Raw genomic sequence first — 27,937 nt, 5'->3', positions numbered from 1 at the left:
CCCAAGGCTATGGTGCTACTGCTGGAATGAGTGGGTTGTATTTTTCCTCATTCCTACTACTCAAGAGCTATGTCAAAATATTTGCAAGAGGTTTATAGGGGAAGTTTGTCTTAGGAATGATAGATAGCCTGTATGCAAAACCGTCACGTGCCTTCATGAGTTCAGCCTGGGAAAGACATTGGATGTTGGTTTAAGCATAGTGTTAGAATACATTTCTTTAGAGGTCATTGTGTGTGCACACCAAATAGTTACACAAATAGTTGCACTATATCAAAGCTCAATTGCAAATAAAAACAGGTAAGGCAAGTGATTACAGTAGAGGGAAAAACTCATTTATTTTGCCATGAATTTCACACTGTGAAAAAAAATCTGTCACATGTACAAACAATGTTATAAAATATTTAAACATGACAGAAAAAATGAAAGCAAATGCACATTGAAAGTGTTTATAAAGAAGTTTCCTTCATTTTGGTGAATGCCTACAGCAAGCCAGTCAGGGAGAACACACTACACGTACGCGGGGTGAATCCCAATAAGGCGGGAAGAGAGAGGGGGCAACAAGAGAAATGAGAGAGGGATATGACACTGAACAATCACTTGTAAATTGGAGGGGCACTCACTGTTGACTGTTGCCAGGGTAACTTATGTTCTAAAAGGAACCCTCTTATATGATTGGTGAGGAGAAAGGTGCAGTGGTCTGTGGGTTGGTTGGTTAGGGGGTCGACATCAAGGCGCCAATGAGTTCTCCACAGAATTCCTTAAACAGTTTGTGCTTTTGTAGCCCTAGGAGGTGGGAGGTGGGCTGGGAGGTGGGCTGGGAGCTGGGAGGTGGGCTGGGAGGTGGGCTGGGAGCTGGGAGTTGGGCTGGGAGGAGGGCTGGAAGCTGGGACGTGGACTGGTAGCTGGGAGTTGGGCTGGGAGGAAGGCTGGGAGGTAGGCTAGGAGGTGGGAGTTGGGCTGGGAGGTAGGCTGGGAGGTGGAAGTTGGGGGCTGTGAGGAGGGCTGGGAGGTGGAAGTTGGGGGCTGTGAGGTGGAAGTTGGGGGCTGTGAGGTGGAAGTTGGGGGCTGTGAGGAGGGCTGGGAGGTGGAAGTTGGGGACTGTGAGGAGGGCTGGGAGGTGGAAGTTGGGGACTGTGAGGAGGGCTGGGAGGTGGAAGTTGGGGACTGTGAGGAGGGCTGGGAGGTGGAAGTTGGGGACTGTGAGGAGGGCTGGGAGGTGGAAGTTAGGGGCTGTGAGGAGGGCTGGGAGGTGGAAGTTGGGCGTTGGGCTGTGAGGAGGGCTGGGAGGTGGAAGTTGGGCGTTGGGCTGTGAGGAGGGCTGGGAGGTGGAAGTTGGGCTGTGAGGAGGGCTGGGAGGTGGAAGTTGGGCTGTGAGGAGGGCTGGGAGGTGGAAGTTGGGCTGTGAGGAGGGCTGGAAGCTGGGACGTGGACTGGTAGCTGGGAGTTGGGCTGGGAGGAAGGCTGGGAGGTAGGCTAGGAGGTGGGAGTTGGGCTGGGAGGTAGGCTGGGAGGTGGAAGTTGGGGGCTGTGAGGAGGGCTGGGAGGTGGAAGTTGGGGGCTGTGAGGTGGAAGTTGGGGGCTGTGAGGGGGCTGTGAGGTGGAAGTTGGGGGCTGTGAGGAGGGCTGGGAGGTGGAAGTTGGGGGCTGTGAGGAGGGCTGGGAGGTGGAAGTTGGGCTGTGAGGAGGGCTGGGAGGTGGAAGTTGGGCTGTGAGGAGGGCTGGGAGGTGGAAGTTGGGCTGGGAGGAGGGCTGGGAGGTGGAAGTTGGGCTGGGAGGAGGGCTGGGAGGTGGAAGTTGGGCTGGGAGGAGGGCTGGGAGGTGGAAGTTGGGCTGGGAGGTGGAAGTTGGGCTGGGAGGTGGAAGTTGGGCTGTGAGGAGGGCTGGGAGGTAGAAGTTGGGCTGTGAGGAGGGCTGGGAGGAGGAAGTTGGGCTGTGAGGAGGGCTGGGAGGTGGAAGTTGGGCTGTGAGGAGGAAGTTGGGCTGTGAGGAGGAAGTTGGGCTGTGAGGAGGGCTGGGAGGTTTGGGTGGCTCAAATAATCAAACAGGAATGTGGAATACAAGGGATTGAGGCCATTCACTGAATCCACCCAGAACACATCCTGCCTGGGAAAATCTATACAACTGTTAGCTTTTATGTTGACCTTGACAATGATTTCATCATGCTAAACTGTACATGTCAATATTTTGGCCACCCAGACAGACAAACACATCCAGAAATCAACTACTGGTACAAAACTGTGGATGCAAGTATTTAAGACATTCTCTTTGTTGGTCTTTGGAACTCTCCCCTGTCATATTCCCTCCCATACATCAGTGCCCATATGGTGAAGAGCACTGCGGTGTCTGTCTGCCCTTTACATTTACAGGATTCAGTTAACTACACATCCTCCTCTTTATCTTCACACTCACACTACAGTAAAATGTCAGTATTCTGACTTGAGATCTACATGCTTAGCTTGTATTTTTCATGCAAGTCTCCCGTAAACATTGATAAATGATGTACACAGAAGTCTGAGCTACATACGCTCGTCTCAAGTCAGAATGTTGAATATTGGAGTGTGGGACTTAAAATAAAGCAGATATGCCTCATAGCAGAGTCGACATTTAAATGTGAGATGTTACTCTACCCAGAGTCCACCTCTAAAACAAACACATTCCCACCCACTGGCCACTTACACTCTAGGTAATCTAAGTGTCCATCCGTATACTGACTCCTAACCCCAGACCTCTGACCTGTTCACCTCACTGACCATATGGTTGGAACAGGTTGCACTTTGGGAGAAACTGAACTGTGCAAAAAAAGCAGACCAAAGGATAAACAATAAAATAGAGCATCTATAACAAGGGTCATGCATGATTTACCCTTAAAAAGTTCTACATTCATTTACCTGGAAATGAATGCAGGCAGAGAAACAATAAATAAAGTCAAGTCATTTTTGTATAAATTAAGACTTATGAAACATGATACACTGGAGCAAGATAAGACACGAATGTATTACGTTTCAGTTTTGGTTCGGAAGTTAACAAGATGCACTTGGCCAGAGAAGTTCATCATGCCAATCATACTGGAGTCCCCATAGCCATGGTACATGTTCTGAAGACATCAGAATCATCTTCTAGGCAAAGGAGAAAATGGATCCATCAGTGATCCAACAAAACAATACTGCTCATTGGAAGGACTTCGGAACAAACAGTAAATAGTGTGCAAGAGCAAACCCTTCAGGGCTGGATGCAATCCGGAAAGGAAGCTTAACATTTTAAAGGTCATTTCCGATTGAGCCGACATATGCAGCTATTACCGTGAATGCAGTCTCCGCGAACATGGAAACATTGCCTTTCAATTTCAATCACGCTGTAATCCTGATATTCAGCACTACAGATTGAATCGAGCCCTTAGTGTCCAACAGAGCTTGAATTTGCATTTTCTTCAGTTCTATGTTGCATTGTCCACTTCTCTTCTTTGATTATTGTTATTTTGGGTCAGGAGAGTGTAGTGACCTACAGCAAGAATGGCGTTGGGGGAGGCAGGGCGAAAGGGGGTGGTAACTTTACATCGGTAGACATGTCAGGACATGACCCTCCTTCACCCTCTCCCCAACTCCCCTCTCAGACTCAGCTGGAACTTCAAGTCCTCACAACACGTAGTGACAGCTAGAGCCAGGTCTCACTAGCAAACTGCCAAAGGGGAACTTCCAACACCCATTACAACGTTTTAAACCCCAAACGCCTACTAGGTGATGGGGACAGGAAGAGGAGGGGAGGAGGTTGTCAATCTCTGTCTTTCTCTCTCCTCTTCCTTGGCGAGGGCAGAACAACTGGAACAAGAAGATTCTAAAGTCTCAGATACACTAGGGAGAGAACTGCTTATGGATCAGCTGCTCATAATCAAGCTGAAGAGGAGTCTCTGGTCACTCTCCTCTCTCTCCTCATATGTATCGTATCCTATGTCCAAACAGGTGCTCCTTCATGCTATTACATTAAAGGCCCTGTGCAGAGAATGTTTCTTCTTCTTCATTTTTTCAAATTTCATATCACAGAATTATCAGAGTGAGAAGAGCAAAGACATAGTCCGTAGTACAAGCATTTCATGGTTGAACGGGAAGAAATCTGATGGGTCTTTCATGGAAGGCTGAGACGCACAGGCGCGGTATGCCGATAGTACACTGGGATTAGGGGGTTGTTGGATTTTACAGTACAATCAGCAGGTTGTTGAATCTTACCGTACAAGCAGCAGGTTGTTGGGTTTGTTTGCATGAATAAACGTCCAAACCTCTCTCTCAGAAACGATATGACATCATTGACATCATTCTGTGTACAAGGTCCTCTCAGGAGCATTGATGGTTCTTTGAACGTCTGTAAACTCACAGTAGCATTAGGGCGGATCGTGTGTTTTCACACTTATACAATGGTTCAGTTTTTGTCATGAAGAAAATTAGAAAGTCTTATTTTTTTATTGCACAGACAGGAAGTTAAAGAGTGTGTTTCTATCTTCACAGCTGGAATCCAGTGGATGATGCAAAACAGAGAAATCTGAGGAAAAAGGAGAGAGAGAGAGAAAAAAAAACATTAGACAAAGTGTTTAAGAGGTCATGGAAAATATCTCTGCTTTTGCGCCTCGAAAAAAGGCTCAAAAGTAGACTATTTAACATATTTGCTAAGATTCAAATGTTCAGGGACAGACAAATCCCTCAGATAGACTCCGGACCCTATCTTCACTCCTTTACTGTCTCCCTAACTCATTCTCTTTCTCCCCTTAGTAAAAAACTAAACTAAACAGACACTGCCTTGCCTGCCGTGGCATTTGCACCTGTTCCTCTAGAGACTTGTCAGAGATATCATGCATTAGGCTAGAAGGCTAATGGACTCCTTTGTGAAATTCATCCACTTTACTGCCATTCCCCCGACACAGTTAGGGTTCTTTTTTATCGCTTCCCCAAATCTAAATCCAGATAGATATTTCAAATCTGACTTCTGCTCTGCATCTTATTCTGACTTTTCGGTTTTAAAAGCGTTATTTTTTTCAGCATTACACCACAGATGGTTTATAGCCTTGGGAAGGCCCCACATGGAACGAGAGTCTAATATCCATTTTAAATACATATCCTCCTCCCCCATCTCTCTCGCCTTCTTCCCATGTGGCCCTATCTTGAGGGGGAAGCCCAATCTTACAACTGGCTGTGGCAGCTAGAGGAAACGCACATACAGGCACACGAACACACACACACACACACACACGAACACACACACACACACACACACACACACACACACACACACACGTGCATAACGGTCGCTCCGCCAACTGTGCCTCCCAGAAGAGGCCTTTCTCAATTAGGCTTCCAGAAAAGATCCAAGTCTAGTGATGGGGATATCTGCCTGGAGGTCATCGCATAGCGAAGGATGAATAACAATAAGCAAGCATCTCTATCCTCTCCAATGCATGAGTGGAATGAGCTAGCTGACTGATAATGAAATCCTCATTTCAGATTTTGGAGGATTCTATACCGTGGAATTCCCCAGTCCTTACCAACCTTGGACGTTACAAAATGGAATGATAACAAATGGGATTTATCAGTATTGGCACCCTTGCGAGACGAAAGCAGATCTCTGAACAAAAGCATGAATTGGCTTGACACCAGATACCTAGTGGGGCTGTAACCAGTACAAGCCAGCAGGACGGACTAGACCTAATAGAGGGAGAGAGAGGAAGGGAAAAGGGAGGGATGAAGAGAGAGGAGAGGGAAGTGTAGAGGGGAGTCCCCCTGGGAAGTGTTGAGCAACCAAAAAAGTGTGAAAACAGACTAACTGAAGAGATCTGTTTTTCACCCTCCTCTCCTCCCACTATTTAATATGTCAGTGTCATTGTGTCTCTGTGTGGAGTCACCACTCCACACTATGACTGTTTACAGAAAAATGGGCACCTACACAAAAGAGAGGAGCAGGCCTTACAATAAATCAGTGACTGAAATCTGAAATAATTGTACACCCAAAAGCAGTATGTTGCATTGGTCTAGTCTAGAGGGTTAAAGCTTTCACTGCAGTCTCTGTTTCAGAGATGAGTCACTGAAGAAAAATGTGCACTTAAGTCAGGGAGCATTTCATCAAAGGAGAGCAAAGAATAGTGGAGCGGAGAGGCGCATCAGTATCCCAGGCCGATCAATCTATGTATCTATCTTTCCCTCTCTGTCTCTCCCCTCTCTTTGGCTCATGAGCTGAGGGCACACAGCCATTTCACCAAGGTCTGCGAAATGAGAAAGTCTGCCAATTGTGTCTGCATGCGTGTGTGTGTGTGTGTGTGCATGTATGTCTGCCTTTATACGATCGTGTGTGAGTGTGAAAGCGAGAGTTGGATTATGACACCAGGGTCTCCAGTGTTCAGAATGAGCAGGGTTGCCAATGGTCTGTGCTCTACATCCGTCTGGCCTGCTTATCGTCAAGGAGACAGAGAGTGGTTACTATAAGGCTTTGCAGATACACACAGACAGACACACAGACCCAGGGGAGAGGTGGGGGAGACTGGGGCTGCTCAGAGAAACAGTAAACACTCACTTCCTGTCCAGGCACTGTTATTTGTCAAGGCCGGAGTGTGTGTACTGGCTGTGCTTTGCTTGTCTGCATGGCTGTGCATCCGCGTTCTCTCTGAAAGACAGGCACCGAAGTCTTACTCCCTGTTACCACCCTCTGCCTTCTCATCTCAGTAACTCCAGACTGCCTCTCTCTCGCTCACCTCCCACCCAGAGCACCATAAACCCATCAAAAAGAGGCAATTGAGAGTGGATTAGCCTCACCAGGATGTTGTAGCTTGCCGGCATGTAACTTGTCTTAATTGGCCTCCCCGCTCTCAACCCCCTCAGACAAATTTCCCCCACAGGGACAATAAAAGTATTCTATTCTGTTTCAATTACCCCCTGTGTGCCTCCTCCTTCACTGCCTCGTGCAGGTTGAAGTGTATTGTCATGAGTCTTGTCCTGTAGGCAGAACGGAGTGATTTCCCCTTAGGCCAGCCGCAAAGTCAAAATTGTCTCGCCCTAACCCTGCGGTCTCATAACTCTCATGACCTACACATACAATCCCCCATCCTCCCACTCACTCCCCTCTCTCCACACAGTGGTCTGGTGCATTTTGTTTCTCCCTGTATCTGTGGTTTTCACTGGTATCAACAGACACAAATCAAATAGCGGTGGCTGCTTGGTTAGTATTCAAAGCATGCAGTTCAGCCCTGGCCAAAATCGCATGGCAATCTAATCACTTTATCAATAGTCCATTTGTGCTTGATTCAATCAGGATCTTTGTAGGGTGATGGAGGAAGAACGGGATTTTTATCTACTGGCTACTGAATGAAAACAGCTGTCTTGAACCTATGAGCTGGGAATTTTACTTATATCATCCCAGTATGTGACAATGAGAGTTCAAAACAAAGCCCAATAGATATTTGACAATGAGAGTTCAAAACACAGCCCAATAGATATTTGACAATGAGAGTTCAAAACACAGCCCAATAGATATGTGACGAAGAGTGTTCATCATAAAAACTGACAACAAGAAACTACCTTATGCACTCAGCTCAGCTGAGAATATTTGAAATCGCTTGGACTCTCCAGTCTGGACTGCCTAGAGTATCACTAATACATTATGCATTCCATCTCATTCCTCTACTGACAGATAGTAACAAACAAACAAACAGACTACACACACAGAGAGAGAGACAGAGACAGAGAGAGAGAGAGAGAGAGAGAGACAGAGACAGAGAGACAGAGAGAGAGAGAGAGAGAGAGACAGAGATCTCCATACCTCATGAGAGGGGGGTTGGGATGGAGATGTGGGCTTATCCCAGAATGCCATGCAGGTCAGGCTGGAAGATGTTTCCAGGTGCTGACGAAGGCAGTGGGGATGAGGGAGTAGGGTACGGTAGTGATGCTGTTCCAAGCATCCAGCGTCGGGTCATAACAGTCCAGAGTCTTACACCGCTGTGTGCCAAAGTAGCCCCCCACCACATACAGTTTGTTACCTGACGCTACGGCCTGGCAGCTCATCCTCTTAGCCGTCACGTCTCCCACTTTAGTCCACTGGTAGGTATCGCTGCTGAACTTATAGGCCGAGCACGCCGAGAACTCTGTGTCCCCGCCCATCACAAAGATCTGATTGCCGAGGACGGCGGCGGCAGTGTAGCGCCAGGGCTGCGGGCAGGAGGCGGGAACCATCCAGCAATTCTCCTGCGGGTCGTAGCACTGCACCTTGGGAAGTTTGTCATGGGTGACGCTGGTTCCGCCGAAGGCGAAGAGTTTCAGCTTGACGCTGACCACCGCCGCATTGCTCACGCCTTCCCTCAGCGGCGCCACCATGGTCCACTTATTGGCCGCCGGGTCGAACTGCTCCACCTGTTTCAGGGACACCGAGGGTGAGGCGGGGAGGCAGCCGGTGCCGGCCGTGTGTCCTCCAACCACGTACAAGCAGTGTTTCAGCTCGGCTGACCCGTGGCCGAAGCGGGCAATGAGCATGGGCGCTGCCTTGGACCACTCCTCATGCACAGTATCATAGACCCACACGTCTTTGGACACACCGTTCTCTGAGCCCCTCCCGCCGGTCACGTAGACATTACAGCCGATGGCGCAGGCGCTGAACTCCTTCCTGGGGCTGGGGATGTCTGCCTTGGGGATGATCTCCTTGGCCTTCTGGTCCACCAGGTACAGCTTGTCACACATGAAGGTCTGTCCTCCCAGGAGGAACAGGGCGTGGCTGGTCTTCCTGGGCCGGGCGCAGGGGCTGTTCACCACCCCGTCGTTCTGGAGGATCTTCAGTTTGCAGTGGATGGCCTCGTCCACCAGCTCCTTGCTCTTTAACTGGGCGTTGATCAGCTCCTCTGTTGACACGTTCTCCATGAGGAAGATGGCGGGGAGCAGTGCCAGGCGGACGGTTTGCAGCAGCTCCGGCAGGTGACAGTGCCTCCTCTCCAGGTCGTAGTTGACCCAGTTGAGGGTGGCCTCATAGACCAGCCTCTCGTCCTCTGTCTCCAGCTCCTCGTGGGACAGGAGCTGCACCACCATGTCTTTGGGGAGCTGCAGGAAGTCCTCTGTCTTGCAGATGGCGGGGAAGTTGCTGAGGCACATGGCCCAGGACAACTCAGACAGCTTGGTGCACTGGTGGGCGTCGGACAGCAGCAGCATGCCCAGGCAGTTGGACGGGTGCAGGTTCCTCTCCAGGAACTCGGCGCAGGCGTCCCGGATGTCCTGGAACTCCAGCATGTCCCCGGCCTCCAGCAGAGACTCTGCATTCTCCTCGTTGATGACCACGCGAGAGGAGTAGACGTAGTCTAATAACAGCTCCAGGACCTCAGGGTGGATGGAGTCCCTGAAGTCAACCTCGCTGGCCTGGCTCTCCCGGAGACCTCCAGAGAACATAGCCTGACAGACAAACAAGGGGGTGGGAAACCAAGAGTTAGCGGATTAGCATTTGGTCCAGCTAGTGTTAGCATGGCAGCTAAACGTGACTTGTTTTCCAATGGCAAACACTAACAGTATCCTGCCTTATAGGTAACAGTGTCTTTACCTGGAAGTAGCGGCTGCAGGCGGCCAGCACGGCACGGTGGCAGGGGAAAGAGCGGCTCCCGGCGTGGAGGAGGACGTCGGTGAAGAGACGTTGCTGCCTCAGTGTGTTCAGGTGCATCAGGACGCTGTCAGCGTACGACGACTTGTGGAACAGGTAGATGTTCATGGAGCCGGTGCCGGCACGCGACTTGCGGTTCTCATGGACGCACACAGACATTTTCATTGAATCCTGGAGAAAGAGAACAAAATTATGAATTGTATTTGCATTATTATACTGTATAATAATCAAGTAATAGACATAGCCAGTGGCATGAGTGATTCTAAAAAGAAAACCCATACAAACATATGGAAACCCATACAAACATATGGAAACCCATACAAACATATGGAAACCCATACAAACATATGGAAACCCATACAAACATATGGAAACCCATACAAACACATGGAAACCCATACAAACACATCATAGAAAAATGCATGATAATATATTTAAAGCATTGGGATGTAGCCTACAGTTTAAAGTCCTTTTTCTAACCAGAATCCCTGAATATAAATGGAAGCTAGTCCAAGCCAAGCCAAACCCTGTAAGAGTGTATTACTCATCTCTACACAGTCCTAAGGAAGGGTAGTGAGTCTCCATCACATTCTCAGGGTGCATCCCAATTGGCCCCCCATTTCCTATAGAGCCCTATGGGCCCTGGTCAAAGTAGTGCACTACATAGAGAATACGGTGCCATTTGGAATGCGGCCTGGTCAAAGTAGTGCACTACATAGAGAATACGGTGCCATTTGGAATGCGGCCTGGTCAAAGTAGTGCACTACATAGAGAATACGGTGCCATTTGGAATGCGGCCTGGTCAAAGTAGTGCACTACATAGAGAATTTGGAATGCGGCCTGGTCAAAGTAGTGGTGCCATTTGGAATGCGGCCTGGTCAAAGTAGTGCACTACATAGAGAATACGGTGCCATTTGGAATGCGGCCTGGTCAAAGTAGTGCACTACATAGAGAATACGGTGCCATTTGGAATGCGGCCTGGTCAAAGTAGTGCACTACATAGAGAATACGGTGCCATTTGGAATGCGGCCTGGTCAAAGTAGTGCACTACATAGAGAATACGGTGCCATTTGGAATGCGGCCTGGTCAAAGTAGTGCACTACATAGAGAATACGGTGCCATTTGGAATGCAACCTCTCAATCTCATTTTGATTTCAGGCAGGGTGTGTGATATGATCAATATCAGCAGGGTCGCTCGCTCCCTGGGCTGAGATCAAGAAAGCAATGTCTGTCTGCCAGAGACGTTGATATGACTGGGTCAGGCAGACAGATAGCTGCTGTGCTGGATGATGTCATGACACACACACACACACACACACACACACACACACACACACACACACACACACACACACACACACACACACACACACACACACACACACACACACACACACACACACACACACACACACACACACACTGTCTGATCTGATGTCTGGGGCTGGCTGGAATCTGTCAAATCATTGCCAGGTGTTCAAAGTGGACCAGGGATATAGAGAGAAGAGGTGGGGGGGCTAGGCAGGGAGAAAACTTGCAAAAGTAAACAGCAAGGCATGTGTATCCTATAACTGTCCGATCCATGCAGGAAAAATAAACCCCATCACTGTGCAAAATGCCAATTTAATCCCTCAGTGTAAACAGCCGTCATCTACGAGTGTATATTCAAATCCAATCAGTCCTAATTGTCATGTAACCAATACAATGCTGGCGGTCCCCGACTGGCTGTCATCGTCTCTGTGCGAGAGGTTAATTGTGTTGTTAAACCCAACGCTCCACGGGACTAAAATTGTGTTCCTTGCCGAATTTAACCGAATAAGGAACATTAATGACACATCAGCAGCTATGTTGGCACTATATCACACCTGATGCCCTCCGTTAATCTCGTTACACCGGGAGCAGCTGTGAAGGGCACCCAGGGAGACCATTCAGAATAGACCGGGTTTAAATCAATGAGAAGACAACACAATATAAGGGTTACAATTGCAAGGGTTGATTTTTTTAAATATTTTTTTATAAACATCGCCTCAGTGTTTCTAGATGGGATTGGCTTGAATATATTTATAAAAGACGTACACATGCTAAACGTCCTATTCGTGCCCTAAAAATAACACGTTAGGCTATATGATCTCAATCTTTGCTTTGTCTTGCTTCTCTCGTTAAAGTATGCTAGAATATATGCAGCCAATTAACATGATAATGCAAATGTCCTCTAAATTATTCTAATATGACATCTCCTAGACAGACATTTGAGGAATTCCTTTAATAAGTGTCATGCTGCAAAATCCATTACAGGATGGTGTCTAGGCTATGTTCTTAAATGAGGCGTTTCCACAGAAAGACACAATAATGGGAGGTGTGATCCTCTTAAATGCTCCATCAAAGCTCCTCCGTGCATGGAGCCTATATCACAACATCAACAATAATGGCAATAACAATTCTCAAATGTGAAAAATACAAATAGGCTATGTGCCATTCCTACCTCTTTGGGTGAAAGTAGGAGTTCAATTGTGTCTGCTTTATCCCTCGAACATGCCACTGCTGGAAGAGTAGCCACGATGCTGGTTCAAGCAAGCCACCTGTGCTTGGGAGAATGCGCGTCTTGGGTTCCTCAAAAAGGAATAGCCTTATTTGGAAAGGATCTGGACAATATTTCTATCCCTATATAGATGTCAATGGACTCGACTCATCCAAATGTGTCGTTCAGTGATGAGATCTCCAGTTCAACATTCGTCGTTCCGTCCAGTTTGAAGGAATAAAGATAAAGGGTTGCGCTCGTGGACTGACTCCAGACTTGCTTCTGATCCTATAGGAGTTCTATGTCGATAGTGCATACCGTGCGCTCGGTTGAGTCGGGTCTTCCCTCCGTAAAATCAATGGGTGTGTTTATAGTGAGAAAGGGGGAGGAACGTCCTCGTGTCGAGGAAGCGGAGTGGGAGAGGTAAAGCTATGCAAAGTAGTCTAGCGTGATGGGAACGGAGCAGCGGTAAGGATGACAACGGAAGGGAGAAGTAACAAAACAGTAAAATAGTCAGTGAGAAAGAGTCTGGCGTCTCAAATCTAAGAGTAGTACAATTTACTCACCTGCAGAACTGTGCCCTTTATTACAAACAGACGCTCAAAACAGTAAAATAGTCAGTGAGAAAGAGTCTGGCGTCTCAAATCTAAGAGTAGTACAATTTACTCACCTGCAGAACTGTGCCCTTTATTACAAACAGACGCTCAAAACAGTAAAATAGTCCGTGAGAAAGAGTCTGGCGTCTCAAATCTAAGAGTAGTACAATTTACTCACCTGCAGAACTGTGCCCTTTATTACAAACAGACGCTTAAAACAGTAAAATAGTCAGCGAGAAAGAGTCTGGCGTCTCAAATCGAAGGGTAGTACAATTTACTCACCTGCAGAACTGTGCCCTTTATTACAAACAGACGCTTAACAGACAAATGGTATCCTGATCAGGTCAGAAGGCCTAAATAGCCCATAGTCTGCCTACCTCCACTCTAATGTAGACGTGAGTTCACATTTGTTTGCACACCATACGAGGCCTACTGGATGATAAAATGCACACAATATGATTTATATGAGGCTACATTTGATTTCCATGAAGTCAACTTCCTTAATGGGAAACGTCACCATTCTCCAACTTCATAGTCATCATCTCCAGCACCATCCCAACATCAACATGTGAAATTGGTGCATTTCTACGTTTTCTACTAAAACATAGAGGAAGATAAGCGTTTCCAATGACATCATAGGTGTGCATCGTGATTTTGATCAAATTTGAGTAGGTATTGCCTACTAATTGTCTACTAATTGGTTGATGATGTCATTAGAATCACATATTTCTCTGTCATGGGAGTGTTTCTGGATAAGAAAGAAGAAGAAATGGAATGGGGCTAAACACAGGCAGAATCTTAGAGGAAAAGCTGGTTGTCTGCTTTCCAACAGACACTGGGAGATTAATTCACCTTTTAGCAGGACAATAACATAAAACACAAGGCCAAATCTACACTGGAGTTGCTTATCAAGAAGACTGACTCAGTTAAAATATATGGCAAGATTTAAAAAGGGTTGTCTAGCAATGATCAACAATCAATTTGACAGAGCTTGAAGAATTTTGAAAATAATAATGGACAAATATTGTACAATCCAGGTGTGCAAAGCTCTTAGAGACTTACCTAGAAAGACTCACAGCTGTAATCGCTTCCAAAGATGATTCTAACATGTACAGACTCAGAGATATGAATATTTCAGGGAGACATTTCTGTATTTCATTTTCAATAAATGTGCAACATTTCAAAAAATGTTTTCACTTTGTCATTATGGGGTATTGTGTGTAGAGGGGTGACATGTGTTTTGTTACTTTAATCCATTATGAATTCAGGGTGTAACACACTAAAATGTGGAATAAGACCAGGGGTATGGAATCCTTTCTGGGACGCTGTACGTGTGTGCCAATATACACGTGACCAGAGGCCTGGCCATGACCCAACATAGTCTAGTATACAAATTATGTGGAATATATATTTTGCCTGCCAGGGTCTTTACACCTAAATGTGTTCATATTTGTAAAGTATAATGGACAGACAGACACGGGACAGTACGTTTAGATGGATATAGGTCATTTTGGCATGCAACATTGGCAACATTTCAAACGTTTTACTGCTTGAAACATATTGTCACAAATAATTAATCCACTTAGACATTGTGAAATGGTGAGATATTGTTGAGATTGATGTGAGACTGAATGAAAACTTCATTAGAGTCTGAAACAACTTTGTGAAACATGACTGTTTTTGTGACAACATCGCCACTTGCTGGAGAAAATGAAAGCTTGAGAAAAGGTTAGTTGATTCGAGAACGTTCAAAGAGCAAGGAGTCATATTATCAAGTCTTCTTACTCACTCACTGAACATTCGTTTGGTCAATGTTCAGGCAGCAGGTGTAATATGTGACCATAGGTACTGGCTAGATTATCCCTCAACCTGCTTATGTATTTTCTCCATATGCTTTTTTTAACCGATCTATTTATGTGGCAATAAGACTTTAATCCATCGGGTGGGGATGAGAGCAAATAAACATAATCATGTTGTAATGTGTTTGGAGATATTCTAGACACTCATACTTATAGTAAGTATTTACAATAAATAGCCTAGCTATCTTGAGGACCTCTAACTCATATATAATGTATTTATATTTCATTTACATGATTTATGAGTTGAAAGTCCTCAGATAGCTAGATTGAAAGGTCATCTAGCCAGTCCCTGTGGTCACATATTACACTGGCTGCTTGACCATTAACCAAACAAATGTTCGGTTTTCAGTGATTTACTGTCTCATGGCTCAATATATAAATAAAGACATGTCTTATATGATTTGGTCCTATTTCCACATTGATTCAAGCCCCACCCGCTCGAGGCTAATGCAGTCTTGCCAGTTGTCAGCCGACTGGCAACACCATAGCACATCATGTTTGCGACGCTGAAGTTTGCAGCTTTGTTGCTCGCGGTTGTTGTCTGCTGGGCAACGCAAGATTATGATTATAATGACGAGATAGACGAGGAGCCAACTCTGGGTGATTCTCCATATGGATCTCTTTGGCCGTTGCCTCAGAAAGTCAAAATATCCACGGTAGTATTCAAACTCAGCGGTGCTAGCTTCCATATATTCGACGCTAAAGAATCGTCTTCTGGTGCGAGCTGCAGACTTCTTCAAAATGCATATCGAAGGTAAGACGACCGAGTCGGGTAAGTAACAGGCATCAATCGGCATGCTTTCATGATTTGTTTGTTTTGCGTCAGCTCCTTTTAAAGTGGCAATATGCGGTTGCTACATCAGTAGTTTTACTCTTAAATGAATGTACCCATTGATTATTGAAGAATATAAATGAATTGCCTCATGAGTTTATGAATGAAGCGGTCCATTTCTCCAGCTCCAACACTAAACTGTTGACCCCAAAAGGTGTCTCTTATTATTGTTTAAACTGCAGATGTCCCATTTGAATAACGTTTGCTTTAAATGCCTGGAGTCCATTTGTATTTTATTAGGCCTACAGATGTATCAATCTGAATGTTTTTCAAAAGTACTAGATAAAAGAATGTATAAATACAAGTGGCTTGCTGCTGAAGTGTATTATGGATAGATATTCTACTTACATTTCTTATCTTCCTGGGGTTCTAGACCAATTGTCACACAAACATGACACACTGGTTTTGTTCCTCCTTCCTTCAGGTATGATGAGTACATCTTTACCAGTTCCAGAAAACAAGGGCAAAACAAGAGCAAAAAGGCATTGGCCTCTGACATGTCTGAATTACAGGTGTGGATCACATCAGCTGACTCTGAGTGTGACAGCTACCCCAGTGTGACATCTGACGAGTCATGTGAGTTCACAGGCATGGTGTTTGTCTTCCATTTTAGTCATTTAGCAGACACTCTTATCCAGAGCGACTTACAATTATAGTGCATTTGTAACTGATGTGAAATGGCTAGTTAGTTAGCGGGGTGTGCGTTAACAGTGTGCGTTAACAGTGTGCGTTAACAGTGTGCGTTAACAGTGTGCGTTAACAGTGTGCGTTAACAGTGTGCGTTAACAGTGTGCGTTAACAGCGTCTCAATCTTTGACATCACTCACTCTGAGACCTTGAAGTAGTTGTTCCCCTTGCTCAGCAAGGGCTGCGGCATTTGTCGAAAGATGGGTAACGATGCTTCGTGGGAGGCAGTTGTCGACGTGTGCAGAGGGTCCCTGGTTTGAGTGCAGGTAGGGGCGAGGAGATGGACGGAAGCTATACTGTTACACATCTTAAGGTAGCTAGGGGAGAGAACTACATATCTCAGTCATAATATGTACATTTTACCACAATAAAACCGCTGTGAGCAAAGTCAGTGCTAGTAAGAAAAGACGGGTGCTGGAGTTCTAAGACGGGGTCCGTATGCACAAAGACTTTCAGAGTGTGCTAACACAGGATCTGATTTCTAAAGCATATGGTCAGGGGGGGACCTAATCCCAGATCAGCACTCCTGAGACTCTGTGACTATGGGCACATGTTTTCAAGTTTGGGACTGGAGCAGGATATATGCAAATGTAAGAGACTTCAGTCGTATAGTGGAGGGGCCTCCCCAGAGGGATCCAGGTCTCATCATCCCACACCAGTGTTTAGGGGAGTATTATCCTCTGGTGTAGTTTAAGCCTGCCAGTATATTTTACGTCAGTAGTAGACCAAGAGGGAGGCCCATTGGATGAGATGGTCAGAAGGGCAGGACCTCTGAGTTTTGAGATGCAGTCGAGAAGAGCAGACGCAAGGAATCAAGAAAATGCAATTGAGATTATCCCACAGAGGGATTACCTGGATTGTCTTGGAGATGATGGATTTATTCTACGGTCAGATCTTTGTTGTGAAGGCCCTTAGCTACTGTTTCATGAATGCACACCAGTAGTACACATGCATGTTTGGTCGTGGATGAGTTTCAAGGCCCCAAACTAATAGAGAAATGAACGTATTTACTTACACATCAAAGAAGAAACATTCACTTACCTAGATGGGTAACCATGACAAATGTATGTCTTTGAATCAATTTGCATTATTGGATGTTGACACATTTTAAAACACAACATAGGACTGTGTTCTCTCTGCCTTTCCACAGACAAACTGTCAGTGGACTCTCCTGTTGCTGTGCTGAAAGCACCTAAGGTGTGGGGAGCTCTGAGAGGTAGGGGTCATGGCTTTTATTCTACACACTCTTTATATTCTGATGAAGAGGTTTGTTCAAGACCGTCACGACATCCTCTATTTTCATACTATAATAAACCTTTATTGTTTATTGTTTTCATAACCCATGTGCAACTTTTGTGGTTGCCTTTAGAGTTTCTTGTGTCTAGACCTTGAGAGCTACAGTACTTTCTAGTACTTTCTATCTCCAGAACCTGATCTTTGAGACTTATACTTTGTATAGTACTGTTGTCCTGAGAGGAAAGCTTGCAAGTAAGCATTTCATTGTACTGTTGACAACACTACACTGTATCCTGTGCATATGGCAAACTTTGATTTGAGACATACCCAGTTTGCAGCAGTGTGTTTTAAATGGGGATGTAACAATTCACCGATACCCATCGGTCACAGATCCAAATGTTTAAGATACAAGTGCATTGGTTCGCGGACCCCAAACTGGCCCAAATGTAGCATGCATCGGTCAGAAAATCTATTCAAACGTTCTGAATCAGAAGTTCAATTTGTTGTAGTTGCTCATATTATGTTCTTCATACCTTCCGAAAAGACCATCTATTGTGACAACTGAAGGCCTACCCTTCAGTGTCAAACTGCATCTAACTATTTTTTTGTTGTTGATCTACAAGTCATTTTGAATGCAGAACAACTCCAGGTGATATCAGTAGCCTAATCAAACTGCGCACTGTGCAGCAGGTAGTCTAGCGGTTAAGAGGTTGGGCCAGTAACCGAAAGCTTGCCGGTTCAAATCCCAGAGATGATTAGGTGACATCTGTTGATGTGCCCTTGAGCAAGGCACTTAACCCTAATTGCTCCTGTAAGTCCCTCTGGATAAGAGCGTCTGCAATAGTGTTGGTAGTTTTGCTCTAAAATATCTGAGTATTTGGTCGTTTTTTAATATACAGGGTAAAGTTCATAACTTCATAACGAGGACAGCAATCACTTTTGCGAGGAGAACTGTGTGGCAGAAGTGAGAGAAGAGAAGATCACTCTGTTAACTTCCAAATGATCAAACTCATTTGATTTTGATATGTGGGGGGGTGAAATCTAAAGTTGTGCTATGTATTGGCCTTGTCATAGAATCAATATTTATCGTTTAGAAATTAGCTGTCTCAAACATTTCATCTGCAAAAATGACAAGTGTGTGTGTGATGGTGGTTTCATAACCAAAGTGGGGGGACCAAAACCCGGCTACAGTGCACTCCCCTAATCTGATAGTGGTAATGAGATGGTAGATGCCTAGTCTCCCTTATGGCTCAACTCAGGAGCCTACATAGTACATGCACTATAGACATCCATAATTTACACACACCACATATCAAACCGACTCACAAATCGTTTCAAACTAAAAACGTATCTGTCCTATATGGTATCGCAGCCCATACATCTAGGTACGTATCGAATCCTCTTGAAATGGTAAGGTGCACATCCCTAGTTGTAAAGCATGTCTTTGCAATCGTTGCGATTGTGACTCTGTTGATTAACCCTTGTCTGTGTCTCGTTTCTTAATTGCTAGGTCTGGAGACTTTTAGCCAGTTGGTGTATAAGGATGAATATGGAGCAGTAAGTTTGTGTTAGTGCCATGTGAATAGTTTGCTACATTCAACCAGGAGGCCTCACCCATGTCTGAACACCAGTCGTATGATTACGGAAGTACACTACCTCACCGGTTTTAATTTGTTATTATGCCAAGTGTTTGTATTGCATCAACACATTTGGACATTCAGTTGCCCTCAATTTAGCAAGCTATTTTCAATTAAACATTGTGGTTTTGGCCTCAGTGACTCAGTATTCATTGTGTAAATTGTACCAATATTTCAATAATAATTTCATTTTACATTTTTGTTTTTTTTCTCACAGAAAAGCATCAATAGGACAGACATTCACGACTTCCCGCGGTTTGCACATCGAGGCCTCTTATTGGATACCTCTCGTCACTTCCTGCCCATCAAAGTCATTTTAGCCAATCTGGTGAGAGGACGATATATGGATCCTGATTTCAGTTCACTCTGTTGTTATGGTTAAATGTTTGCGTTGGCCATATGATCAAATCATTTTCAATTTCTAATAATGGCATAACATAACATCATACTCATAACATTTACATTTACATTTAAGTCATTTAGCAGACGCTCTTATCCAGAGCGACTTACAATGTTCTCCCCTAATCCATACACAGGAAACCATGGCGTGGAACAAATTCAATGTTTTCCACTGGCACATAGTAGATGACCCCTCCTTCCCTTACCTGAGTCGTACCTTCCCCCAGCTGAGTCAACATGTGAGTAGATGGGCATTGTTATTGATATCCTGGTCCCATTTCAGCTGATATGCCTTCAGTTTCCCACACCTGAAAGGACTAGATGGGTGAAGGGGATATGGCGAAAGTGAAATGTGAAAAGAATATGGTTGGTGCTTCACAAGGCCTATTGGAGGGCTAGGTAGAGCCATCATATTGCTAACACATCTGTAATAATAGATGTAGGGATATATAACCAGTCTGAACTTCATTGTGATCATGAAGTACAGGACGTGCATAAATTATGCATGTTTCATATAAATGTCAAATGTGTGTAGATAACTGTTTCTATCCTGTGACTGCAGGGAGCATACCACCCGTACACACATGTGTACACGCCTTCTGATGTGAAGATGATCATCGAGTTTGCTCGCCTAAGGGGCATTCGGGTTGTCCCTGAGTTTGACACCCCTGGGCACACTCAGTCATGGGGCAAAGGTGAATGTGGGGTCATTCAGATGAACATTTTCTGGCTGTATCGAGGGGTTCATTTCTAGGGGGTCAGGGTTGTCTTTTGTCCTTTAGACATGCACAATTTCATAATCTTTTTGTAAGAATTTAACTGAAATATGCAGCTACCTAATATTGCATTGGTGTTATCTGCACCAAATGACACCTCCTTCCTCTCGAATGCACCCTTCTCACTCATTCTTCCCTCCCCCTCACCCCTTCCAGGGCAGAAGGACCTGCTGACCCCCTGTTACTCTGGAGCCAGCACCTCTGGTTCGTTCGGACCGGTCAACCCCATGCTCAACACCACCTATGACTTTATGAGGATGTTCTTCAAGGAAGTCAACACAGTGTTCCCTGATGCCTACGTCCATCTGGGAGGAGACGAGGTCGACTTCAGCTGCTGGTGAGACAGGGACATTTAACATGCATTTTCCAATGGGAGTTACAGTTAACATATTCAGCACCCACTTAACCACAGACTCCTCATCCACTACACATTTATGTCCACAATAATTGTCAATAGCCAACAGCCATGTGACACTGGCTTGTTTGACACTCAATGGAAATGAAATCACAGAAACCGTACTGTAGGCTGTGTCTTGGCCAACATCAAGCACATCAATAAAAACACTTCCACTTTCTGCCTCTGTGATCCACAGGAAGTCCAACCCTGACATCCAGAAGTTCATGGAGCAGCAAGGCTTTGGGATGGACTACAGCAAACTGGAGTCTTTCTACATCCAGAGGTGTGTCTTCATTCAGACCTCTGGATGGCCTTAAAGTGAAACAAATTATGTTGATCACTCGTTCAGCCAACCTGAAAAACCGTAATTTATCCATATATTCTCAAAGATTTCCTCTCCTTGATTTCCACTCTTGTTTTCTTTCTTAAGCTTAATTATTCACATTATCATGTGGTTATTTTCTGTCACATGATAGGCTCTTGGATATTGTCACCACTACCAACAAGGGCTACATGATCTGGCAGGAGGTCTTTGACAACGGTGTTAAGGTAGCAGAACAACAGCAGTTATAAGCACTGGCAGAGTGAAAAGCAGCCACTCTAATGTCTAGAAATCAAAGGGTCATTTTCTGAAATCAAATTCTGGTGAATGCACCAATTTGTAAGTCGCTCTGGATAAGAGCGTCTGCTAAATCACTTAAATGTAAAAATGTTAAATGTGATACTTCAGTATATCTTCAGTTACCCTACTCACTTCTTGCCTGGTGTTTACATAAGTAGTACATTTAGTTTCATGGCTTAGCTTCTATAGTTTCCCCCCTGTTAGTATTAGCTTTTCCTTTCCAACTCTATCTGATAACCACCAGAACTTGGTTCACACACACAAGTCTATCTGTGTCTGTTTGAGCTTGCCTAGATTAATAGACCAATAGAAATGTCCCAAAACTGAAAATACCACCCATCTGGCCCTCCCCACAGAGAGGGGATTCGAGGAAGCTTAATCGAATTCCCATCAGACTCAAGCAAGTGCTCAATGTATTTGAATCGATCGGCTATTTGAAACCCAAGTCTGACCACCACATCCACAAATAATACACAGACAAATATGTTCTCTGAGTCTAACAAATCAGTGTAATACTTGCAGTTGAAGTCGGACACGGTAGTGCATGTGTGGATGGGAAACAAGGTGGAGGAGGAGCTTCAGAAGGTGACTGAGGCGGGCTTCACCACCATCCTCTCCGCCCCCTGGTACCTAGACTACATTAGCTATGGACAGGACTGGCAGAAGTTCTACAGAGCCGAGCCGCTCAGCTTCAAGGGTCAGTTGGCTTCATCAGATGGTGTTTTTGTACTCTCAACGTGTGTAAAATGTATATATATATGGGAATTTCCCTGCGTTTTGCCCGAGCATGCCAGGGCTGAAAATGCCAAAATAGTGATTAAAAACTGAAAGACTTCACTCAACAGGTTTGAGCTTTAATATTGCACAGCTGTATCGAAATCTCTGCTCTCTGGAAGAAAGTTTTGTAGGGAGATGGTGACTGTTGGAAGGCGGGTACGGCTCTATGTTGTGCCATTAGCTCTTGCTGGTTTTGAGAGCAGCCTATTCAGTTGAAAAAGTGTCTTGTTTACATCTATTACAAATGTTTCTCCATCCTGGTCTTGGGGTCCCAAAGGGGTATTTTGGTTTTTGCCTTACCACTAAAAACCTTATTCATATCATCAAAGCTTGATGGTGAGTTGATCATTTGAATCAGCTGTGTAATTTTGGGGCATAAAGTAAAATAACCCTTTGGGTCCCCAGGACCATTATTGAGAAACACAGTATTACAATGTTGACAGGTGGCCCGAAGTATACATCTTCATGGCTTGTTGCACGGTATTACTTTCCAAATACTATCCCTGACAATTCCTACATTGTCAGTTATTTTCCTTTCTGTACATGTTCACTTGGCATTCATGATGTGTTGTTTTTCAGCTGCACAATGCTTTTCTTATATCAGGGTTACATTCAAGACCAGTAACACTGTAGCATGTTAAACATTATGAGCAAAAAGTTGACATGCAGTGTATTCAGAACCCTTCTCTTTTTCCAAATTGTGTTACATGACAGCCTTATTCTAAAATTGATTAAATAATTGAAAAATCCTCATAAATCTACATACAATAAATACCCCATACTGACAAAGCGAAAACAGGTTTTTAGACACTTTTTTGCAAATATATATATATATAGATATATAGATTATTTTTTATACATCTCGAAATTGGGCTCAGGTGCATCCTGTTTCCATTGATCATCCTTGTTGTTTCTACAAGTTAATTAGACATGATTTGGAAAGGCACACATCTTTCTATATAAGGTCCCACCAAGCCATAAGATCGAATTAATTGTCCGTAGATATCTGATCCAGGATTGTGTTGAGGCACAGATCTGGGGAAGGGTGGCAAAACAATTCTGCAGCATTGAAGGTCCCGAAGAATGAAGCATGGTGGTGGCAGCATCAAGCTTTGGATGTTTTTCAGCGGCAGGGAATTGGAGACTCAGGCTCGAGGGAAAGATGAACAAAATAAAGTACAGAGAGATCCTTGATGAAAACCTGGTCCAGAGCACTCAGAACCTCTGGGTCGAAGGTTCAATTTCCAACAAGTCAACGACCCTAAGCACACAGCCAAAACAACACAGGAGTGGTTACGGGACAAGTCTCTGAATGTCCTTGAGTGGCCCAGCCAGAGACCAGACTTTAACCTGATCAAACATCTCTGGAGAGACCTAAAAATAGCTGTGCAGCGACGCTCCCCATCCAACCTGACAGAGCTTGAGAGGATCTGCAGAGAAGAATGGGAGACAGTCCCCAAATACAGGTATGCCAAGCTTGTAGCGTCATACCCAAGAAGTCTCGAGGTTGTAATCGCTGCCAAAGGTGCTTCAACAAAGTACTGGGTAAAGGGTCCTGTGTCAATAAGTACTCATATTTCAGGTTATTGTTAATACATTTGCAAAAATTGCTAAAAAGCTGCTTTTGCTTTGCATTATGTGGTATTGTGTGTCGATTTAGATTAAGGCTGTAATAAAATGTGGGGGGAAAATCAAAGGGTCTGAATACTTTCCGAATGCACTGTAAAACCTTACAAATGCAGGCAACTTTGGACTTGGCTCCATCTGTATTGTGATCTCTACCCCCGAAGAGAAACGAATGCCAATGCATTGATGAAAACCACCCCACCGGAAGCATCTGACAAGAGGACCGCTACTTCAATTGGTCACTGCTGTTGTTGTTGCATCTTGAATGTACCCTGATGCAAGCTTATCCACGTGAGCTCTGCTGTGGCATTTTGTTTTTCTATTTAATGTTTTTCTCCAAAAAATACTACTCTACCCTAATCGGTACTAATAATACTCCTAGTTGCTAAGGCTATTTCTCAATCACATGTTGCATGTGTATCTGTGTGTGTCTAATGTATGTAGCTGAAGGCAGACTCACTAATCCACATGTGGAAAGGCAACCAGTAGCAGCATCGGGCTACCAGACCCTGCTCTCCACACCCTGGTACCTCAACCGCATCTCCTACGGCCAAGACTGGCAGGCCATTTACAAGGCCGACCCATATAACTTTTATGGTGTGTGTCCTATATGGCTGTGTTTACACAGGCAGATAAATTCTGATATTGTTCTCCACTAATGAAAAATAAATAAATAACTGGGGAAAAACAATCAGAATTAGGCTGTGTTTACACACGCAGCCCATCTAGATGCTTTGGACAGAGGCTATATTTCTGGGAAAGTACGATTCCTCGGCTCCAACACTCACAACAACACTCACAAACTCAGTGGTGTAAAGTACTACGTAAGTATTTAAAAAATAAAATGAAAAGTTATCTGTACTTTACTATTTATATTTTTGCCAACTTTTACTCAACTACATTCCTAAAGACAAATAATGTACATTTTACTCCATACATTTTCCCTGACACCCAAAAGTACTTGGTACATTTTGAATGCTTAGCAGGACAGAAAAAGGGTCCAATTCACGCACTTATCAAGAGAACATCCCTGGTCATCCCTACTGTCTCTGATTTGGTCGTACTCACTAAACACGTGTCGTTTGATGTGTTGGTGTGCCCCTGCCTATCGGTAAATGAAATAACAACAATTGTGCTTCCTAGTTAGCTTAATATAATGAATTTGAAATTATTTATACTTCTTTTGATACTTAAGTACATTTGATCAATTACATGTTATTTTGATACTTAAGAATATTTAAAACCAAATAGTTTTGATTTTTACTGAAGATGTATTTTACTGGATGACTTTCACTTTTACTTGAGACATTTTTTTATTAAGGTATCTTTACTTCTCATCGAGTATGAAAATTGGGTACTTTTTCCACCACTGACAATACCTCACTCAATATTAACAGTAGGGCAGCAAAGACCAATACAGTGATTGACTTGCTTTATGGTTTGTGATAAAGAAAGACTTTGCCTGGCCCTGTTGTTGTAGAGTGCTAGTGGATTAATGTGACAGTTCTGAGGTCACCCACTTTCTGAGTCTGAATAGGGAAAACCCCCACCGTGCCAAAAGCCATCTGCTTTTTTTCTAATGAGCCGATGGTCACACGGTTTGGATTTCTGTGCAACTAAGTGTAAACCTGTTGACTGAAGTAGCAGAAAAATGTCCCTCCAAAATCTGTGTTCACATGGTAAGATTAAATACAGAAATTGGCATACATACATGTTTACATATGTTTATGTGAAGGTGATTACCCCCTGACCCCTAAATTACCCTTTGAACCCAGGCACAGATGCCCAGAAAAAGCTGGTGATTGGAGGAGAGGCATGTCTGTGGGGAGAATATGTGGATGCTACCAACCTGACCCCTAGACTCTGGTACACCAGGCAACGCCACATCAATAATAGATGAGAACGGATGTTTCATTATCTCACACATATGTTCAGCAATGTTATAGCCTACAGATTAATTACTAATAAGTCTGTTGGTCCCATAATGTGTTTCCTATGCTCAGGCCCCGTGCCAGTGCTGTGGGGGAGCGGTTGTGGAGTGACAGGGATGTGAGGGACCTAAACGATGCCTACAGTCGTCTAGCCAAGCACCGCTGCCGTATGGTCCAGTAAGTCGTGCCCATAGAGATACATATCAACTCAGCAAAAAAAGAAACATCATCTCATGGTCAACTGCGTTTATGTTCAGCAAACTTAACGTGTACATATTTGTATGAACATAACAAGATTCAACAACTGAGACATATTCTGAACAAGTTCCACAGACATGTGACTAACAGAAATGGAATAATGTGTCCCTGAACAAAGGGCGGGTCAAAAAGTAACAGTCTGTATCTGGTGTGGCCACCAGCTGCATTAATTACAGCAGTGCATCTCCTCCTCATGGACTGCACCAGATTTGTCACCTCTTGCTGTGAGATGTAACACACAGCATTGAGATTTCCTGCAATGACAACAAGCTCAGTCCGATGATGCTGTGACACACCGCCCCAGACCATGACGGACCCTCCACCTCCAAATCAATCCCGCACCAGAGTACAGACCTCGGTGTAACACTCATTCCTTTAATGATAAAACGCAAAATCAACATCACCCCTGGTGAGAAAAAACCGTGACTCGTCAATGAAGAACACTTTTTGCCAGTCCTGCCTGGTCCAGCGACGGTGGGTTTGTGCCCTTAGGCAACGTTGATGCCGGTGATGTCTAGTGAGGACCTGCCTTACAACAGGCCTACAACCCCTCAGTTCAGCCTCTCTCAGCCTATTGCGGACATTCTGAGCACTGATGGAGGGATTGTGCGTTCCTGGTGTAACTCGGGCAGTTGTTGCCATCCTGTACCTATCCTGCAGGTGTGATGTTTCGGAGGTACCGATCCTGTGCAGGTGTTGTTAAACGTGGTTTGCCGTCCTGTCTCCCTGTAGCGCTGTCTTAGGCGTCAAACAGTACGGACATTGCAATTGATTGCCCTGGCCACATCTGCAGTCCTCATGCCTCCTTGCAGCATGCCTAGGGCACGTTCACACAGATGAGCAGGGACCCTGGGCATCTTTCTTTTGGTGTTTTTCAGAGTCCGTAGAAAGGCCTCTTTAGTGTCCTAAGTTTTCATAACTGTGACCTTAATTTCCTACCGTCTGTAAACTGTTAGTGTCTTAATGACCGTTCCACAGGTGCATGTTCAACAATTGTCTATTGTTCATTGAAAAAGCATGGGAAACAGTGTTTTAAACCCTTTACAATGAAGATCTGTGAAGTTAATTCATAAAAATCCAAATATCTTTGAAAGACAGGGTCCTGAAAAAGGGACGTTTGTTTTTTTGCTAAGTTTACTTCTCTGTATTACTGTTATTTAATTCCATGGTGGCCCCCCAGTTGTAGTAAAAAGAATGATCAACTCTTGACAGTAGTATACAATGTGGTAATTCTCTCTTCCTGTCCTCTCTCTTGACTGGTAACTCTCTCTCCCTCCCCAGGCGTGGTATCCCAGCTGAGCCTCTCTTTACAGGTTACTGTGCACATGAGTACAAAGGGGTATGAAAAGTGAAGACCACTGTGATCGTCATGACTTCATTGATGCACTGATACGAGCCAACATTTGTTTAAAAACAATTCTCATTCCATGTAATGTCACATTGATCTTGTTTTTAGAAAACCATTTGTTTTTATATGAATGTATGATTCAAATGATTAATAATTACATTTTAGTCAATTCGCAGATGCTCTTAGTGACTTGCAGTAGTTAGTGCATACATTTTCATTTTTTTTTTATACTGGTCCCCCGTGGGATTCAAACTCTGAAATTGCAAGCTCCATGCTCTACCAACTGAGCCACACGGGACTTAATAATAATAATAATAAACCTTTGCAAGGTCAGTTGTCTGTGTACAGTGCTGTGGACACCTGAAGTGTGATAGTTTTACACACTCATGGAAATGACACATATCATCACAAGATCATCTTTCGTACAATGTCCATACATTTTCCTACAATATGTTCAGCAGCACTACTATATGCCCTCATACACGGACTATCATGTTCTTGATTCATCTGTTTGCACTGCAAACACCCTTACAAGAGTATCGACAGTGGCATTCCTGGCTTACATTTACATTCAAACATCATGTATATTCCACAGAAACATACTATAACAACTGAATTGTGCTCTTGTTCGGTACAAAAGTCCATTAGTCCAATCCTAGTCTCTTGTGAGTGTGGCCATGCCACATGCTTGAACTGGATGCTGAGATTTGTCAAACCATAACTGTTCAGTTTCGAATTGCAACAATCTCAAATCCTGCAGCCATTTCTTGTAGTTTAGGAACAAGAGGTGACGTCATCAGGCGAGGCCAGCCATCTTGTTGAGCAGTGTTCTGGT

At 44.5% G+C, this 27,937-nt stretch overlaps 3 protein-coding genes across 7 annotated transcripts; 1 reads left to right on the top strand and 2 right to left on the bottom strand.

Annotated features, from left to right (window-relative positions):
- Positions 1-783: 783 nt before the first annotated feature.
- LOC124047709 (vegetative cell wall protein gp1-like) lies at positions 784-6,958 on the bottom strand. Its single transcript, XM_046368014.1, has 3 exons — positions 6,906-6,958; positions 1,199-1,718; positions 784-1,077 (listed from the first exon to the last, which is right to left on the bottom strand). Exons 1-3 carry the CDS (start codon positions 6,956-6,958, stop codon positions 784-786), a joined length of 867 nt encoding a protein of 288 aa, XP_046223970.1.
- LOC123989306 (ectoderm-neural cortex protein 1-like) lies at positions 1,780-15,880 on the bottom strand. Of its 3 annotated transcripts, none has more exons than XM_046290220.1 (5): positions 13,000-13,236; positions 12,086-12,564; positions 9,547-9,774; positions 7,792-9,401; positions 1,780-4,530 (listed from the first exon to the last, which is right to left on the bottom strand). In XM_046290220.1, exons 3-4 carry the CDS (start codon positions 9,766-9,768, stop codon positions 7,848-7,850), a joined length of 1,776 nt encoding a protein of 591 aa, XP_046146176.1. In that variant the 5' UTR covers positions 9,769-9,774; positions 12,086-12,564; positions 13,000-13,236; the 3' UTR covers positions 1,780-4,530; positions 7,792-7,847. The 3 variants fall into 3 exon arrangements, with proteins under 3 accessions (XP_046146176.1, XP_046146177.1, XP_046146178.1); XM_046290221.1 differs by having other exon boundaries at positions 12,086-12,182; XM_046290222.1 differs by lacking the exons at positions 12,086-12,564; positions 13,000-13,236 and adding an exon at positions 15,757-15,880.
- Positions 14,952-27,448, top strand: LOC123989307 (beta-hexosaminidase subunit beta-like). 3 transcript variants are annotated; one of them, XM_046290223.1, is made up of 14 exons: positions 14,952-15,330; positions 15,833-15,984; positions 17,246-17,311; positions 18,842-18,888; positions 19,186-19,296; positions 19,505-19,606; positions 19,930-20,062; positions 20,300-20,480; positions 20,737-20,823; positions 21,017-21,089; positions 21,685-21,859; positions 25,341-25,431; positions 25,569-25,673; positions 27,036-27,447. In XM_046290223.1, exons 1-14 carry the CDS (start codon positions 15,071-15,073, stop codon positions 27,097-27,099), a joined length of 1,647 nt encoding a protein of 548 aa, XP_046146179.1. In that variant the 5' UTR covers positions 14,952-15,070; the 3' UTR covers positions 27,100-27,447. The 3 variants fall into 3 exon arrangements, with proteins under 3 accessions (XP_046146179.1, XP_046146180.1, XP_046146181.1); XM_046290224.1 differs by having other exon boundaries at positions 15,214-15,348; XM_046290225.1 differs by lacking the exons at positions 14,952-15,330; positions 18,842-18,888 and having other exon boundaries at positions 15,948-15,984; positions 27,036-27,448.
- Positions 27,449-27,937: the final 489 nt, after the last annotated feature.

Source organism: Oncorhynchus gorbuscha, linkage group LG11, assembly GCF_021184085.1.
Source record: "Oncorhynchus gorbuscha isolate QuinsamMale2020 ecotype Even-year linkage group LG11, OgorEven_v1.0, whole genome shotgun sequence".
Lineage (NCBI taxonomy): Eukaryota > Metazoa > Chordata > Actinopteri > Salmoniformes > Salmonidae > Oncorhynchus > Oncorhynchus gorbuscha.
This window is presented reverse-complemented; position numbering and strand designations above follow the sequence as displayed.

Excerpts from the sequence above, each read along its gene's own strand:
- LOC124047709 (XM_046368014.1), bottom strand. The coding sequence starts at position 6,958 with ATGACAATACACTTCAACCTGCACGAGGCAGTGAAGGAGGAGGCACAC. Across the intron at positions 1,719-6,905 it reads AAGGAGGAGGCACACAGGGG|CCCTCCTCACAGCCCAACTT; the intron begins GTAATTGAAACA and ends TCCACCTCCCAG. Across the intron at positions 1,078-1,198 it reads ACCTCCCAGCCCTCCTCACA|CCCTCCTCACAGCCCCCAAC; the intron begins GTCCCCAACTTC and ends TCCACCTCCCAG.
- LOC123989306 (XM_046290222.1), bottom strand. The coding sequence starts at position 9,768 with ATGAAAATGTCTGTGTGCGTCCATGAGAACCGCAAGTCGCGTGCCGGC. Across the intron at positions 9,402-9,546 it reads CCTGCAGCCGCTACTTCCAG|GCTATGTTCTCTGGAGGTCT; the intron begins GTAAAGACACTG and ends TTTGTCTGTCAG.
- LOC123989307 (XM_046290223.1), top strand. The coding sequence starts at position 15,071 with ATGTTTGCGACGCTGAAGTTTGCAGCTTTGTTGCTCGCGGTTGTTGTC. Across the intron at positions 19,297-19,504 it reads AAGTCATTTTAGCCAATCTG|GAAACCATGGCGTGGAACAA; the intron begins GTGAGAGGACGA and ends ATCCATACACAG. Across the intron at positions 25,432-25,568 it reads AACCTGACCCCTAGACTCTG|GCCCCGTGCCAGTGCTGTGG; the intron begins GTACACCAGGCA and ends TCCTATGCTCAG.